General features: G+C 38.3%; 1 protein-coding gene across 3 annotated transcripts in view; it reads left to right on the top strand.

Moving 5' to 3' along the window:
• Nucleotides 1-19351, top strand: part of LOC133647725 (FACT complex subunit SSRP1-like) — a 45952-nt gene that overhangs the window by 13322 nt on the left and 13279 nt on the right. For all 3 annotated transcript variants that reach the window (XM_062043409.1, XM_062043408.1, XM_062043410.1), the window contains exons 4-11: nucleotides 4917-5022; nucleotides 7182-7375; nucleotides 7456-7556; nucleotides 7627-7756; nucleotides 12584-12687; nucleotides 14216-14344; nucleotides 14429-14650; nucleotides 17423-17495. In XM_062043409.1, coding sequence (XP_061899393.1) covers nucleotides 4917-5022; nucleotides 7182-7375; nucleotides 7456-7556; nucleotides 7627-7756; nucleotides 12584-12687; nucleotides 14216-14344; nucleotides 14429-14650; nucleotides 17423-17495 — 1059 coding nt within the window. The remainder of the gene's footprint in view (nucleotides 1-4916; nucleotides 5023-7181; nucleotides 7376-7455; nucleotides 7557-7626; nucleotides 7757-12583; nucleotides 12688-14215; nucleotides 14345-14428; nucleotides 14651-17422; nucleotides 17496-19351) is intronic.

The raw sequence follows: 19351 nt of genomic DNA, 5'->3' as shown, positions 1-19351 counted from the left end.
TGGAGGGCCACACGACAATATTTCAATTAAATTTTGCTCAATATTATTTTTGATATACCATAAGATAAATAATAATGATGATAATAATTAATAATAATAATAATAATAATAATAATTTCATTTAACCTAACTTAACTTTATACAAAAGCAGATTGCTTTTTAAGGTCACTTTATCCTGCATTATCCAACATTTTTCCCCATCAGATTTGGACAACCATCTGTTGTTAAAAATAGTTTTTAATCATATCTATTCTATATTGTTTTTTATATTGGTTTTATATGTAATTGTTTTTTTCTTTTTATTCAGTCATTGGTGGAGCTAAGGATAATATTTGAATATTGTTTGTAATATTGTTGTGCAGCACTTTGGAAACATTTTGTTGTTTAAATGTGCTATATAAATAAAGTGGATTGGATTGTCACACCTGCCAGCGTGTCCCAACACGCATTTACCTCTGTGAACAAGTCATTACCTGTGGTTGTCTCTTTAATTGACTGCATCAGAGCTCTCATCCAAAGTTAGCGAAAAACAGTCCATGTCTCCGGGCATTATCAGCGCAACAAAGTCCAATAAGCACTCCTTAATAAACTCTCCGTCAGAAAACGCCTTACTTTTTCTGGCGCTTTTGTGAGAAATGACGAAACTTGTCCTGACGGCTGCATCTCTGGGGGTGTGAAATATGGCACAAAGTCCTTGTTGGGTTTGCAGTTTTACCATCAACGCATCAGCCTCCCTTGCGCGCGCTTCATCAGACACATCCCGGTATTTTCCCTCGTGTTTCTTCGTGTAGTGGCGATTAAAATGATATTTAAACACAGCAACCTGTGTACCACACATTAAGCACACGGCTTTACCATTAATTTATGTAAAGAAATACTTGGCAGTCCATCTCTTGTTGGAAACACGCCATTCCTCATCAACTTTTCTTTTTTTAGCGTCTCATCACTTGTCTCTATGCACCTTCCCTCACAGGTTCCCTCCGGACATACGGCATAAATAACACATTTCAAAATAAAAGCAGCACAGTTGTATTGCGCGCACGACATAGATGTTTTTTAAACTTTATTTTGTAATTTGTAATTGCGCCGTTCAATTCACTCACAATCGCACACGCGCATACGTCCACACGGAAGTAATACAAATAACGCTTTTCAAAACAAAAGCAGCACTGTTGTATTGCACACTCGACATAGATACTTTTTTAAATTTATTTTGTAATTTATGATTGGCCTCACGCGGGCCGGACAGGGATGCGCAAAGGGCCGGATGCGGCCCGCGGGCCGTACAATGCCCAGGTCTGATCTATGCTATGCGCATGCGCAGAGGTTTTTTTTTTTTAAAATAATTTATTTTTTATTTTTTTAATAAACCTTTATTTATGAACTGCAACATGTACAAACAGCTGAGAAACAATAATCAAAATAAGTATGGTGCCAGTATGCTGTTTTTTTCCCAATAAAATACTGGATAGGATAGAAATGTAGTTTGTCTCTTTTATCCGATTATTAATCGATTAATCGAAGTAATAATCGACAGATTAATCAATTATCAAATTAATTGTTAGTTGCAGCCCTAATATATATATATATATATATATATATATATATATATATATATATATATATATATATATATATATATATATATATATATATATATATATATATATATACAAATATATATATACAAATATTAAATTTTTATTGGTGTGAATCTTTGGGCACCTCACCATTTGATTCCGATTCTTGGTGTGAGGATTTGATTCATAATCAATACTCGATTCAACACAGTTCTCCATTCAAACTGATTTTTGCAATGTATAATAATAACAACACCTTAACAAAACAGCTTCCAGGTTACAAGACCTCCTTTTGGTTGCTGACGTATGCCACATACGTGCACCAAGCATAGAGATGGCCTAAAAAAATGTTGTTTTTTTATTAATTTGTCCAAAAAAAATTAGATTTTTGAAAATTATTAATGAATTTACTATCGAGATGAATATAAATTGTGCTTAAAAATTTTTTTAGCACCACTAATTATTATATACCGTATTATAGTTTGTAAAAATAACAATAAATACTTAAATATCTGCTAGTCACCTTCCATCCATCCATTTTCTACCGCTGGTCCCTTATGGGGTTGCGGGGGGTGCTGGAGCCTATCTCAGCTGCACACGGGCGGAAGGCGGAGTACACCCTTGACTTACCATTTCAAATCAAGTTATCCATCAATTTGTACGTACACAAATCAAATAACCAAATGCATAGGCAATAATATAATGAGGCGGTTATACTTTTATATTCTTACATCCACTGTTACAAGCGGCCCTCTGAGGACTGCCATGTGGCCCTCCATGAAAACAAGTTCCACACCCCTGCTGTAGAGGATGCTGGTTTTCTAGAATATACAAAATGGGACTAAGAGTAAAAGGAGCGGTGTCCCCCAAAACAATTGATTATTTTACACACTCCAAAACATTTCAATTAAAATGTTGAAATAAGAACAAGGAATCAGATGGCAGCCTGGGGCCTGACTTATGCAGTTCTAAGTATTACAGTGCTAGTTTTACTTGTCGTTTACCAATAATTGTATGTAAATGTCTGGAGGGCCGTGTTAAATTATTCAACCGTAATAGTAGTAATGCCCATTTGACAGACTGACCTGTATGTTTTTTTGTTCTAAGACATGGGTGTGGAACTTGTTTTCATGGAGGGCCACATGGCAGCCAGAGGGCCGCTTGTAACAGTGAATGTAAGAATATAAAAGTATAATCGCCTCATTATATTATTGCTTATGCATTTGGTTATTGGATTTGTGTACGTACAAAGTGATGGATACTTTCTTTGGGTGACAAGCAGATTTTAGGAATTTATTGTTATTTTTACAAACTATCATACGGTATATAATAATTAGCGGTGCTAAAAAAAAATGTTTTTAATCACATTCAAATCATACCCCACTCCCAATCCAACGCCCTCGACGCAAATCCCATAGGGTTGATGGAAGGCTGGGCAGCGCCTGAGAGCTGCGGCCTGCCACCATGACCCCCCACTCCCTCCCCTCTGTTGCTAGATATCTGGAGATGTACATTGTAATATGTATATGTGCTTTGCTATGGAGGTTTTTTCCCACTCCAGACTGGACCCCCTTAGGTGCCCAGTCTAGATTGTATCTTTTTACTCATCCTTCCCCAGCGTTTACCTTTTCCCCATCTATTACGGGGCGCCTTGTGGCGACCCATCAGCGTTCATGTTCTGTAACCCTGTACACTGTTTGTTTGTCTCATCTTGAACGGGTTTGTGCTGAAAACAGAGTTCCGTTGTACTTGTGCAATGACAATAAAAACCTATCCTATCCTATTAAGTGAGAAGGATGAAGTATGCACATTATTTCAAGGGTTTCGCAGGCCACGTTAAATGACGTCTCGGGCTGGATCTGGCTTTGATCTTGAGTTTGATACATGTGTTTTAAGATGTCTATTTTCTATCTTTCAAAACAATAACATCAAAAACACTTTTTTCTAAAGCTTTTTTTATGCAATTTTTCCAAACATCATTTTGTTGTAAGCTAAAAAACAAACCGATGAAACTCACTGGGCTCTAACGAGCAGTAATAAGGGGCGACAGGCACATTTCCAGGTGCGTAAACTCTCTTTTCCATAGTCTCTTCTTCTGTGCGCTCCACAATCACTTCCACGTGTGTGTACTACGAGGACAGTGCGTGTGTGTGTTTGACTTTGTGTTAGGCATTGTGTGTGTGTGTGTGTTGCGCTTGCAATCTAAACAGACGATGTCTGTCCACAGCGGTGTTGAGAGGAGGAGGACAAAGTGGTTAGATGGATTATGTTCACCTCCTGTGGTTCTGGGAGGCCCCAGCAACAGGCGTGGTTTTAATAGTGTTGCTTTAATTAGCCCCCTGAGCCTTTGTCTGCTTTTTTCGTTTTTTTGTAAGTGGGTTAGATCAGTGTTTTTCAACCATTGTGCACATTAGTGTGTCGTGAGTGTGGTGTGCCGTGGGAGATTATCTAATTTCACCTATTTGGGTTAAAAATATTTTTTGCAAACCAGTAATTATAATCTGCAAATAATGTGCCGTTGTTGAGTGTCTGTACTGTCTGGAGATCGACAGACTTACCACGTTATACTCTTACATATCAGTAGGTGGCAGCCGGTAGCTAATTGCTTTGTAGATGTCGGAAACAGCGGGAGGAAGCGTGCAGGTAAAAAGGTGTTTAATGCTTAAACCAAAAATAAACAAAAGGTGAGTGCCCCTAAGAAAAGGTGTTGAATCTTAGGGAAGGCTATGCAGAACGAAACCAAAACTGAACTGGGTGCAAAGTAAACAAAAACAGAATGCTGGACGACAGCAAAGACTTACTGTGGAGCAAAGACGGCGTCCACAAAGTACATCCGAACATGACATGACACTCAACAATGAAGGATAAAAACAACTGAAATATTCTTGATTGCTAAAACAAAGCAGGTGTGGGTAATAGCGGTCAAGGAAGAAATGAAACTGCTACAGGAAAATACCCAAAAAAGAGAAAAAGCCACCAAAATAGGAGCGCAAGACAAGAACTAAAACACTACACACAGGAAAACAGCAAAAAACTCAAAATAAGTCACGGAGCGATGTGACAGGTCGTGACAGTACACCTACTTTGAGACAAGAGCTATAGTCATGCATGCTTGGTTATACTTTAAAGTCATATCCAACAATTGTGACGACGACTTTTTATCGTCAATATCGGCTGCTGAGTTTCATTTTTTAATGATTTCTGCTAGTGGTGTGCCTCCGCATTTTTTCAATGAAAAAAATGTGCCTTGGCTCTAAAAAGGTTGAAAAACACATAATACGTTTTGTCAAGTATCGGCCTCTTTTGTAACTCTCCATGTTTGTCTCCTCTCATCAGGACTTTGAGAAGATCTCAGAGTTTTTCAAAGCAAACTACAGCGTGGAGCTGACAGAGAAGGACCTGTGCGTGAAGGGCTGGAACTGGGGAACAGCCAAATTCTCTGGTAATAAACTTCATCACAACCCAGCACACCCAGCGCGACCACAGCTGTCAATCGTAGTGCTATCATCGTCAGAAGATCCTAGTATCTCTTTTCTTCCGTTTTGATGAAGAGATTCCACGTTTTTGTCGATTAAATCCAATTTAATTTGACCTTGAACTAAATAGTCCAATGTACACTGTCTGTAGTTGACCAATGGATATCTTGCGGAGCTAATTACATTATTTTATGATGTGTAGCGAAGCCTGTTTTTATTTTTTTACAATGGTGTCTTCTACATCCCGTCCGGCCCTACAGACAGAACACGCAGCCCTCTGTAGTCCGTAGGTGGCCCAGTTTTGTGTGAAGAGGTGCACGTGACATGTCAATTCATGAATGACAGGGCACTCCATATGACATTTTACAGCTAACATATTCCTAGCCTCTTCCGGCTCCGTCACTGACAACAATATATTAGCAAAATTCAGGCATGTGAATTTCCTGCAAAAAATGCAAAAATCCACGTTTTTAAACATTTATTTTTGCGTCAAAATATCACTTCCGCGTTTAAAAAAAAAAAAAGAAATGTCAATAAAATTACAATTTATTGCTTACTTGTTGTTGCCTCCGGTCGCTCACACAACATTGACGACTGTTCATTTTGCCAATAATGTTTGGATAATTACAATCCAAACACTGTTAGTTTTGAACCAGTTGTAGTTCATTTAGTAGTAGTAGTAGTGGTATTAGCCAGCGACCAGGTGTATTTTTGACAGTTTCCTTTTTTAAAATTATTATTAAAACCTGCTTTGGAATCAAAAGTCAAAGCAGTGTTTCCCATAAACTGCCAAGATACCTGTGGCGGTGGGGGCGTGGCTATGGGCGTGGTCACCATGACATCATCGAGTAATTTGCATAATTTACTACAATGATATGATTTGCTCTAAAAAGGCTAAAAAAAAATTATACTTACTAATTAATAATTACAGTTTTGTTTTAAACGTCCATCCATCCATCCATTTTACAATATAATTACAACACTTTATGTACATATTTGTATACACATTTGAACAATAAGTTATTCACTGAAATATATTTATTAATTGTGGTTCTTACAAAAAATGTATCTTATAAAATATAAAAGCTAAAATGTCTCTTAAAGCTCTGCCCCTTTAATTAGTGCATACTAAATAATTTAACTTTAGCCTACTACTACAACCATATTATTTACCAGCAACATAAAGTGAAACAGAGGCAGAGGTGTCCTGCCACAGTCAGTAACAAATAAACAGAAAACAGTAGTGGTCAAATACAAATAAGGCAACAAGAGAAGTATCCTACACTTCTCTTTTGTAAAGTAAATCTGAACAGCCTATATGGGCATCTACATCAACTATATGATTTGCCTGAAAAGCTGGACAGGACACAAAAAAAAACAATTTTTTTTTTTTTTTAATTTGTGGCGGACGTAATTCTTTCGTGGCGGGCCGCCACAAATAAATGAATGTGTGGGAAACACTGTACTTGGTACTATACCACCTCTAAAAAGTACCGGACACATGAGAACTTAAATTATGACCAATGTATGATCCTGTAACTACTTGGTATCAGATTGATACCCAAATTTGTGGTAACATCCAAAACTAATGTAAAGTATCAAAGAAGAGAAGAATATGTGATTATTACATTTTAACAGAAGTGTAGATAGAACATGTTGAAACAAAAAGTAAGCAGATATTAACAGTAAATGAACAAGTAGATTAATAATTCATTTTCTATCCCTTGTCCTTAATAATGTAGACAAAATAATAGGTGACACAATATGTTACTGCATACGTCAGCAGACTAATTAAGAGTCTTTGTTTGTTTACTTACTACTAAAAGACAAGTTGTCTAGTATGTTCACTATTTTATTTAAGGACTACATTGCAATAAGACACACATGTTTAATGTACCCTAAGATTTTTTGTTCAAATGAAGCCAATAATTCAATTTTTTTTGTGGTCCCCTTTATTTAGAAAAGTATGGAAGTACATTTTGGTACCGGTACCAAAATATTAGTATCGGGACAACCCTCGTGCCCCAGTTTACCCCTGGGCGGCCCCGGGCGTGCTCATTTAGCTAAGGAAGGCTCAGAAGTGTTTTTGAAGTGAGATTTTAGTCTGTTTTATCATGTTTCACAGGGCCACTCTTGTCGTTTGACGTGAACGACAATACGGCCTTCGAGGTCCCGCTGGCTAACGTCTCCCAGTGTGCCACGGGCAAGAATGAAGTCACGCTGGAGTTCCACCAGAACGACGACACGGAGGTGTCGCTCATGGAGGTCCGCTTCTACGTCCCTCCCAGCCAGTCCGACGAGCGGCAGGACCCCGTGGAGGTGGGTGGGGCAAACGTTCCCTCTGCTGCTTTCCTTCGTAAAGACCTTACCGCTAAAAGCTGGTGTTGACCTCGCTGTAGGCCTTCGCCCAGAACGTGCTGTCGAAGGCGGATGTGATCCAGGCAACGGGAGACGCCGTGTGTATCTTCAAAGAGCTGCATTGTCTTACACCCAGAGGAAGGTACATGCATCCACTCTAATATATATTATCATGCATGAGTGACTCGCATTAAACACCTTCTGTCTGTCAGATATGACATCCGCATCTACCCAACCTTCCTTCACCTCCATGGTAAGACGTTTGACTACAAGATTCCCTACACTACCGTCCTGCGTCTATTCCTGCTGCCACACAAGGACCAGAGGCAGATGTTCTTTGTGGTAAGGCAGACTTTTGAGACCTGCTACTTGGGTGTTGCTACACATGTTTGCTCTAGGGTTGTCTCCATCCCAATATTTTGGTACCGGTACCAAATACTTTTCGGACTAAAGGGGACCACAAAAAAATGGCATTATTGGCTTTATTTTAACACAAAATCTTAGGGTGTGTAGAAATTCAGGTGCTGTCAAGCACTTTAAAAAAAATTTTTTTTTCGATGTGTAATTAAGCGCTCCTTAAAAAATGCTGAGAAAAGCCCTTGATTTGAAGTGTTTCCATTTAAAATTACATTATTATAAAGATACTGTTGATGTAAACCCCAATTATAATGATATAAAAAAACAGTTTTGAAAATACATTCTCCTTCATGTAGGGATGATGTTTGATAAGAAATTATCGAGTTCGAGCCTATTATCGAATCCTCTTATCGAACCGATTCCTTATCGATTCTCTTATCGAGTCCAGATAGGTTGTTGTATATGGAAAAAAAACACACAATATTTGGTTTAACAAAAGCTCACTTTTATTATATAAGAAAACAATTTAATCTAATAAATAAATAAATATTGACTGTTACCCCCCTAAAAATATAAAATAAAATAAATAAATATTGACTGTTGTTACCCAAAGTATATTAAGTGGGATTTTTCAGAAAAACAAATATATACAGTAACACAAAAACAACCTGTCTCTGTGATCACTATAGGTGTATAAATAATAATATAGTGTTAAATAAAATCAGTCCCTTGGGCACAAAACTGAAAATAATACACCTCTCCAAAAAGTGCACTTCTGCTGCTATTTGACATAACTGTTTGTTATGATGCTTTGACATGTTTGCACTTTATTTCTTTATTGAATGAAAATTCTATGAAGAGAAAAGTTGTTTGCAAATGTGGTTACATTGCTAAAAAATGAAAAGTTAAAGCTAAAAAAAGAAATACACTTTATTGAGTTAACATTATTTCGGTATATATTTCGGGGGAAAGATGTTATGAGCTAGGGAATATAACAACTACACTACCCAGCATGCAACGGGAGTGACGAGCATGCGCGGTAGCCCCGAAAAGTGTTGTTGCATATCGTCACCCGGCAGCTAAGAATGAGGTTATGAGCACGCTGTGAAAGTAAACGTCAAGAACTCAGCCAACACGCCTCGTCTGCATTATTTATAATTAGACAGACAACACATATACAGTGTGATTTTGTTTTGTTTACAAGTAAAGAAAAACAAAAGTAAAAAAAGGGAGATGTCATATATATGTATGTGCTGCGGTTGCTTTAAGAACGTTGCGACAGCTGCCGTAAAGGAGGTGCGTTGCTAGCCTGGTTGCTATGTTTCCGGTTGGTGGTAAAAGTGTTCGTCATGTGTTTTTACCCTGCTCAAATTTCTCAGTAAAGTTATTCATTGGATTAAACCTTTTTGTTTTGAACTTTATTACACCTTGGAGCGCTTTTTCCCGTCCATTTTTTTCCTGCTTTCCCTATCTGCGCCTAATGACTGAGCTACATGACGCCATTTCTTGTGATGTCACACGGAACATTTCTGGTCGGGACGGTATTCGTTCCGAGGGATTCGAATAAAGAACCAACTCTTTTTCTTTACTATAGTGGTCTCGATAACGGGTACCGGTTCTCAAAAAGGGATTAGAGTCCGAGGACTCTGTTCTTTTCTTATCGAACAACCGGGAAAAGCGGTTTCGAGTATCATCCCTACCTTCATATAAGTGTGCTCTAGGGGTGTCCCGATACCAATATTTTGGTACTGGTACCAAAATTTATTTTGATACTTTTCTAAATAAAGGGAACCACAAAAACATTTCATTATTAGCTTTATTTGAACAAAAAAATCTTAGGGTATATTAAACATATATTTATTATTGCAATTTAGTCCTTAAATAAAATAGTGAACATACTAGACAACTTGTCTTTTAGTAGTAAGTAAACAAACAAAGACTCCTAATTTGGCTGCTGATGTATGCAGTAACATATTGTGTCATTTATCTACCGTATTTTTCGAAGTATAAGTCGCTCCGGAGTATAAGTCGCACCGGCCAGAAATGCATAATAAAGAAAGGAAAAAACATACTGTATACGTCGCATTTTGGGGGGAAATGTATTTGATAAAAGCCAACACCAAGAATAGACATTTGAAAGGCAATTTAAAATGAATAAAGAATAGTGAACAACAGGCTGAATAAGTGTACGTTATATGAGGCATACATAACCAACTGAGAACGTGCCTGGTATGTTAACGTAACATATTATGGTAAGAGTCATTCAAATAACTATAACATATAGAACATGCTATACGTTTACCAAACAATCTGTCACTCCTAATCGCTAAATCCCATGAAATCTTATACGTCTAGTCTCTTACGTGAATGAGATAAATAATATTATTTGATATTTTACGCTAATGTGTTAATAATTTCACACATAAGTCGCTCCTGAGTATAAGTCACACCCCGGCCAGACCATGAAAAAAAACTGCCACTTGTAGTCCGAAAAATAAGGTACCTATTATTTTGTCTACATTATGAGGGACCAGCTGTAAAAAATTTTTACAAATCTACTTGTTCATTTACTGTTAATATCTGCTTATTTGCTGTTTTAACATGTTCTATCTACACTTCTGTTCAAATGTAATAATCGCTTACTCTTCTCTTGTTTTGATACTTAACATTAGTTTTGGATGATACCACAAATTTAGATATCGATCCGATACCAAGTAGGTACAGGATCATACATTTGTCATAATTTAAGTCATGTGTCCAGGGGGGCGTATTTCCTGATTTTATAAACATAATATAAATTTAAAAAAAAGAAAAACAGATTTTGTGAAGATAAAAAATATTGATGTAATCATAGTAGTATTGACTAGATACACTTACAGTGAATGTCAGGTGTAGATCCACCCATGGCATTTGTTTACATTGTGACGCCGGTGAGCTATTGTATCCTCCTACGGTGTGTAGTGAATAAGGGCGTAACGGTACGTGTATTTGTATTGAACCGTTTCGTTACAGAGGTTTCGGTTCGGTTCGGAGGTGTACCGAACGAGTTTCCACACGGACATATTAAGTAGCGTACCGTACTTTGTGAAAACAATGCACACATAGGCACAACACACGGCATGCTAGCAGCGACCGGGCTACGACAACAAAGCAAAAGCGGTTTGCCGACATTGTTCAGCAGTGGTAGGGTATGCTTCTGCCAACACGTCAAACATGCTAACCCATTTGAGGCGTCACCACCCCCAAGTGAACATCGCTTCAACGGAGAGAAAGACGAGCGTCGTGCAAACACCGCATTCAAGCAGCCTCTCCTCTGCGAGTCAGACAGGGCTAAAGCAATAACAAATACCGTTGGTGCTTTTATAGCTGCAGATTTAAGACCATATTGCATTAAAAACTAGATTTTGACCCACTTCTTCTTTCTGCAGACAATGTGGATGAACTGATTTTTCTGGCAAAAAACATGAAGATTGAGTGAAAGTCACCAGGGTTAAAGGCTGGGCGGGGAAAATAAAAGTTAATCTGAGGCTGAGTTGACTTGAAACTGTTTAATGTTGCACTTTTTATATGTAGAAGAAAAGTGTTGTCATTTTATTTAATCTGAGCAACAACTTGAGGCAGTTTAATGTTGATTTACGTGGACCCCGACTTAAACAAGTTGAAAAACTTATTGGAGTGTTACCATTTAGTGGTCAATTGTACGGAATATGTACTGTACTGTGCAATCTACTAATAAAAGTCTCAATCAATCAAAAAAAGCACTTTATACACTACCGTTCAAAAGTTTGGGGTCACCCAAACAATTTTGTGGAATAGCCTTCATTTCTAAGAACAAAAATAGACTGTCGAGTTTCAGATGAAAGTTCTCTTTTTCTGGCCATTTTGAGCGTTTAATTGACCCCACAAATGTGATGCTCCAGAAACTCAATCTGCTCAAAGGAAAGTCAGTTTTGTAGCTTCTGTAACGAGCTAAACTGTTTTCAGATGTGTGAACATGATTGCACAAGGGTTTTCTAATCATCAATTAGCCTTCTGGGCCAATGAGCAAACACATTGTACCATTAGAACACTGGAGTGATAGTTGCTGGAAATGGGCCTCTAAACACCTATGTAGATATTGCACCAAAAACCAGACATTTGCAGCTAGAATAGTAATTTACCACATTAGCAATGTATAGAGTGTATTTCTTTAAAGTTAAGACTAGTTTAAAGTTATCTTCATTGAAAAGTACAGTGCTTTTCCTTCAAAAATAAGGACATTTCAATGTGACCCCAAACTTTTGAACGGTAGTGTATGTAGAAAGATTTTGTTAAGAAACCATTCTGAGCCTTATCTTATTTAGGTTTTTTTTTATATATGTTGACCACATTAACCCTGGCAATGGACCCTGTGTGTATATGTATGTTATTGTTATGCTTAGCATTCATGACTGCCTGCTGTTGCACTGATCAGCCTAGTGGTCGCTCACATCCATCACACACACAGAGCTATTTTAAAGCAGTGTTAAAAGGATAAAGCCATTGTTTACAAATTTGGTAAATAAATAACCCAAAAAATGTATATTTTGTTGTTTTCTTACTGTACCAAAAATGAACCGAACCGTGACCTCTAAACCGAGGTACGTACCGAACCGAAATTTTTGTGTACCATTACACCCTTAGTAGTGAAGCATGTTTAGCTATTCCTCATCCATGATACTTGTAAGAAACATACTTTATTTGTCCCCATGGATGCCCGGATTAGTGATTTAGAAGTAGCTATACCGTACAACCCTAGTTTGCTCACATTCTGCTTCTTGTCCTTTGGTGTAGATCAGTCTGGATCCTCCCATCAAGCAAGGCCAGACGCGCTACCACTTCCTGATTCTGCTCTTCTCCAAAGAAGAGACCATCGAGCTATCTCTCAACATGAGCGAGTGAGTTTACGTGCTGCAGATATTGTGCCCTGTTATGATTTCATCTACGACTACAATAATAAACCACATCAAGGTCAAGGTGTATTTATAAAGCATGTGTGAAACAGCTCAAGCAGCCCCAACGGGCTGTATAGGTTTAGGAAAATACAATTATAAAAACAAGATACGTAAGCCAAATTGAAAACGTGTAACAAACTTAAAGCAAAAACATTTAAGTACTAAAAATTCTAGGTCAGTTTGTATTGAAAGTCGTGCTGTCAAATGTAATTGTTTTTATCAGATTAATCACACTTTTGAATACTATTTTGTAAATAAAATACTACTTTGGGGCGGCGCGGTCTCCCAGAAACTTGAGGGTTTTTGCTACGAGTCTAGCTTCCACCATCCTAGTCACTGCCTTTGTGTCTTTGGGCAAGAATGTGTGTGGCAGGAATACCTTGTAAAAGACTTTCTTAATCTCAATGGGATATTCCTGGGTAAATACAAGTTTGAAAACATTTAACTACCACAATATTTTGACATAAATGCAATTTTATTGTCGAACAAGAAATATTTATTTTTATGTTTTACTAAGTACACAGAATTTATTTGCTCAAAACAATCCACGCTTCCTTTGAGGTAAGCATCCGCATGAGTAGTCAAAAGAAAATTTGGTGATTGTGCGTTGATACATAATTAATGCTATGATTATTTTGAGATTTAACTTGTTAAATTTGACAGTCCTAATTAAATGATGATTTTTAAGTGCTGATTTGAAAAATGTGTTTATAAGAAAACAATTCCCGTGTCCAGTAGGGGGAAGCAAAGTTCTTGCTGACTTGTTATGCCCCTACTCTTCAGGGTCTTCAGGCCAGGGTCTCTTAAAGATCCTAAAACCTGGCATTCCAGGCTATAGCTCCCAGACTCTCTGTGATCTTGACTGTGTTGACACTTTTAGGAAACATTTGAAGACTTCTCTTTTTAGAAAAGCTTTTAGTTAATGAATCTTTTAACTATCATTTTTAATCCACTTTTAATGATGTTGCTCCTGTTGTTTTAATTTAATTGTTGTTTTAATTCACCTATGTTTTGTACATCTCTTTGTGATTGTATCTGTGAAAAGCGCTTTATAAATAAAATGTACTTACTTACAGTACAGGCCAAAAGTTTGGACTCACCTTCTCAGTCAATGCGTTTTCTTAATTTTTATGACTATTTACATTATAGATTGTCACTGAAGGCATCAAAACTATGAATGAACACAACAAAAAAAGGTGGAATAACTGAAAACATGTTTTATATTCTAGTTTCTTCAAAATAGCCACCCTTTGCTCTGATTACTGTTTTGCACACTCTTGGCATTCTCTCGATGAGCTTCAAGAGGTAGTCACCTGAAAGAGTTTTCACTTCACAGGTGTCATAGTTTTGATGTGACAATCTACGTTGTAAATAGTCATGAAAATAAAGAAAACACATTGAAATGAGAAGGTGTGTCCAAACTTTTGGCCTGTACTGTACTTACTGACCGTTTGTTTTCTGTGTCCAACAGAGACGAAGTGGAGCGCCGCTTTGAAGGCAAACTCAGTAAGGACATGTCAGGCTCGCTCTATGAGATGGTCAGCCGGGTGATGAAGGCGCTGGTCAACAGAAAGATCACAGTACCCGGAAACTTCCAGGGGTACGCCACGAGCACGCGATCACACATTCACATTGCTTCTTTTTACAAGTATATAACCTTGCTTTCGCACATCTTCCCACTCAGCCACTCAGGTGGTCAGTGCATCACCTGCTCCTACAAAGCGTCTTCCGGCCTTCTCTACCCTCTGGAGAGGGGCTTCATCTACGTCCACAAGCCCCCCGTGCACCTGCGCTTTGAGGAGATCTCCTGCGTCAACTTCGCCCGAGGGACCACGACCACTCGCTCCTTCGACTTTGAGATCGAGTCCAAGCAGGGGAACCAGTACACCTTCAGCAGCATTGAGAGGTGACCATGTCATGTCAGTCTGGGAGTACCCTATTTTTCGGACTGTAAGGCGCACTTAAAATCCTTTCATTTTCTCAAAACTCGACAGTGCGCCTTATAACCCGGTGCGCCTGATGTACGGAATCATTTTGGTTGTGCTTACCGCTCTCGAAGCAATTTTATTTGGTACATGGTGTAATGATAAGTGTGACCAGTAGATGGCAGTCACACATTAGAGATATGTGTAGACTGCAATATGATGGCAGTCACACATAAGAGATCAATCAACCAATGTTTACTTATATAGCCCTAAATCACGAGTGTCTCAAAGGGCTGCACAAGCCACAACGACATCCTCGGCTCAGATCCCACATCAGGGCAAGGAAAAACTCAACCAATGGGATAGATGCATGTAGACTGCAATATGACTCAAGTAAACAACACCAAAATTGTATATGTTCCATTGAAAATATAGAACATTACACACGGCGCTCAAAAATCTACCAAAATGTTTTAGTACGACTTTGGTAAGCTATGAAACCGTACCGCTTGATGGATTGTACTGTGTGGTGTGTGTATAAGATAAGACATATTATCTGGCGTTTTCATTTCACAATTTTATGCAAAAGCAACTTTTCTTACCTTCTGGTACCTGCTGATCTGTATTTGGGATCTGCATAAGTCCTGAAAATGTTTGCGCGTCCGCCTTTGTAGTCCGTGCTGACCCGTAGATAATAAGCTTCTTCTTTTTCTCTATCTTCTTGTTATGGGACATTCATCCTCCACTGTTGCCATTTCTAATATAAAGTAGTGTAAAGTTCTTACTTATATCTGTCAGTAAACTCACCATGAAAGCACTAAAACATACCGGTGTAGTGAGTTTACATTATTCACCCAAGGAACTTTAGTTATTAGAGAGTTATTGATTGAAGTAAAGTCTGAATGTCATTAAAACAGTTAGCGCCATCTTTTGACGCTTCTTCCACTCCCGTCCTTGCACGCTACACCGCTACAACAAAGATGACGGGGAGAAGACGCTGTCAAAGGTGAGCCACTTAAATAAGACCCGCCCACAAAACGGCGCATCCTGAAGCGACTGTCAGAAAGCGACTTGAAGATGATCTGCAAAACATCATCTATGCAACATTTTGACCAAAGAACCACCATTACATATTAGGAAGTCTTTTAAATGTAGAAAAAAATCATAATATGACCCCTATAATGCGCCCTATAATCCGGTGCGCCTTTTGTATGAAAATAGACCTGACTATACCCGCTCATCGGCAGTGCACTGCAAAAAGTGAGTGTTCAGAAACAAGGGAAAAAAATACGAAAATTAGGGGTATTTTATTTGAACTAAGCAAAATTATCTGCCAAACATGTTGAAAAGAGAAACTGGAAATTGTGATGTATCATGTTGTATGCTTGCATGTTCGAAATAAACTCAAACTCAACTCAACTCAATAGAACAAGAAAATTTGGCTTGTCAAGACCTTCCAAGACAAGTAAAATTAGCTAACCTCAATGAACCCAAAAATACCTTAAAATAGGTATATTCTCACTAATAACAACTGTACTACTTCATGAGTATGTATGTTCTATTGTTTCATTGAAAATAAAACAGCAAAGTCCATTTGGCTGTCATCTGTTTTAATGAGACACAATTGTCAAAGTCATGAATTTTTTTTTTCATGCTTGAAATAAGAAATTATTAGCGTATTTTTCGGAGTATAAGTCGCTCCGGAGTATAAGTCGCACCGGCCGAAAATGCATAATAAAGAAAGGAAAAAACATATATAAGTCGCACTGGAGTATAAGTCGCATTTTTGGGGGAAATGTATTTGATAAAAGCCAACACCAAGAATAGACATTTGAAAGGCAATTTAAAATAAATAAAGAATAGTAAACAACAGGCTGAATAAGTGTACGTTATATGAGGCATAAATAACCAACTGAGAACGTGCCTGGTATGTTAACGTAACATATTATGGTAAGAGTCATTCAAATAACTATAAATTATCATTTATTTATTTATCAAATAACTATAACATATAGAACATGCTATACGTTTACCAAACAATCTGTCACTCCTAATCGCTAAATCCCATGAAATCTTATACGTCTAGTCTCTTACGTGAATGAGATATATAATATTATTTGATATTTTACGCTAATGTGTTAATAATTTCACACATAAGTCGCTCCTGAGTATAAGTCGCACCCCCGGCCAAACTATGAAAAAAACTGCCACTTATAGTCCGAAAAATACGGTACGTATTTTCTATTGTTTCATTGAAAATAAAACTGCCAAGTCCATTTGGCTTGAAATAAGACATGATTACTTTACAAAAGTAGTTTTATACTTGTGAGTGTTGATGACACAACTTTGCAACAGTTGATATTGTAGTTTCAAGCATGTTTTACTCAATATAGGTCATCAAATCTCAGCAACAAGCTGTAATATCTTACTGAGATCATTTAGGACCAAAACCCTTAAAACAAGTCAAACACTCGAACATCAAATCTGCTTAGTGAGAAGAATTATCTTACCAGACAGAAAATAAGCAAATATCACCCTTATTTGAGATATTTAATCTTATTTAGATTTCAGTTTTTGCAGTGTGCGCCTTATAATCCGGTGCGCCCTATGGTCCGGAAAATACGGTAATGCAAGTCAAGTCACTCTTTTTTTGGCAATGGAGGCTTTCTCAACTCCGGTTTCCATGCCAGCGTGCATACATTTTGGCTAATTCCTGCAACGTTTTCACTGGTCTTGTCTCTCTCCCCTTTCAGAGAAGAGTACGGCAAACTGTTTGACTTTGTCAACGCCAAGAAGCTTAACATCAAGAACAGAGGCTTTAAAGAGGTAACACAGGGCTCATGTGTCAGCCGAGGTGTTTTTTTTGTTTGTTTCTTTCAACAGAGTTCCATCCCACTCATTGACAACATGTTGCCCTTCTGTATTTGTGTGTGTGTGCTCGTACCCTTGTAGAAGAAGGTGCGTATGGTCGTCTTGTGATTGGCGTGCTCGCATGGCGTGGTGCCTGAACTGCTAACTCCCGAGCTCTTAATTGTAACATTTTGGTTGGGTCTATGAGATAAGATTTGTGTTGCATTGGAAACAAAATCAAGGAGTGATTCAAGACTAACTTTGGTAGCTGGGCTGTGAGTGCGTTGGTGTGTGGGAGCCGGTGTGTGATGGGTAACTTTGTGTGTGTGTTTGCATCATGCTGACTGTGGACTGGGCGGGTTGGAGCTTTTGCTGAGCAGTAACACAACAACACAAAGGCACACATATATACAGTACAGGCCAAATGTTTGGACACACCTTCTCATTCAATGCCTTTTCTTTATTTTCATGACTATTTACATTGTAGATTGTCACATCAAAACTATGAATGAACACGTGGAGTTATGTACTTCACAAAAAAAGGGGAAATAACTGAAAACATGTTTTATGTTCTACTTTCTTCAAAATAGCCACCCTTTGCTCGGATTACTGCTTTGCACACTCTTAAAGGCCTACTGAAATGAAATTGTTTTATTTAAACGGGGATAGCAGATCCATTCTATGTGTCATACTTGATCATTTCGCGATATTGCCATATTTTTGCTGAAAGGATTTAGTAGAGAACATCGATGATAAAGTTCGCAACTTTTGATCGCTGATAAAAAAAGCCTTGCCTGTACCGGAAGTAGCGTGACGTCACAGGTTGAAAGGCTCCTCACATTTCCCCATTGTTTACAATGCAGCGAGAGCGATTCGGACCGAGAAAGCGACGATTACCCCATTAATTTGAGCGAAGATGAAAGATTCGTGGATGAGGAACGTGAGAGTGAAGGACTAGAGTGCAGTGCAGGACGCATCTTTTTTCGCTCTGACCGTAACTTAGATACAAGCTGGCTCATTGGATTCCACACTCTCCCCTTTTTCTATTGTGGATCACGGATTTGTATTTTAAACCACCTCGGATACTATATCCTCTTGAAAATGAGAGTCGAGAACGCGAAATGGACATTCACAGTGACTTTTTTCTCCACGACAATACATTGGTGAAGCGCTTTAGCTACGGAGCTAACATGATAGCATCGTGCTTAAATGCATATAGAAACAAAATAAATAAACCCCTGACTGGAAGGATAGAAAGAAGATCAACAATACTACCAAACTCTGGACCTGTAAATACACGGTTAATGCTTTCCAGCTAGGCGAAGCTTAACAATGCTGTTGCTAACGACGCCATTGAAGCTAACTTAGCAACGGGACCTCACAGAGCTATGCTAAAAACATTAGCTATCCACCTACACCAGCCAGCCCTCATCTGCTCATCAACACCCGTGCTCACCTGCGTTCCAGCGATCGACGGAAGGACGAAGGACTTCACCCGATCATCCGTGCAGTCGGCGGCTAGCGTCGGATAGCGCGTCTGCTATCCAAGTCAAAGTCCTCCTGGTTGTGTTGCTACAGCCAGCCGCTAATACACCGATCCCACCTACAACTTTCTTCTTTGCAGTCTTCATTGTTCATTAAACAAGTTGCAAAAGATTCACCAACACAGATGTCCAGAATACTGTGGAATTTTGAGATGAAAACAGAGCTTTTTTGTATTGGATTCAATGGTGTCCGAATACTTCCGTTTAACTATTGACGTCACGCGCATACGTCATCATACATAGACGTTTTCAACCGGAAGTTTGCCGGGAAATTTAAAATTGCACTTT

Source organism: Entelurus aequoreus, linkage group LG04 (genome assembly GCF_033978785.1).
Source record: "Entelurus aequoreus isolate RoL-2023_Sb linkage group LG04, RoL_Eaeq_v1.1, whole genome shotgun sequence".
NCBI classification, from domain to species: domain Eukaryota; kingdom Metazoa; phylum Chordata; class Actinopteri; order Syngnathiformes; family Syngnathidae; genus Entelurus; species Entelurus aequoreus.
Note: the sequence above shows the minus strand (reverse complement) of the source record. Positions and strands in the feature narration are given on the sequence as shown.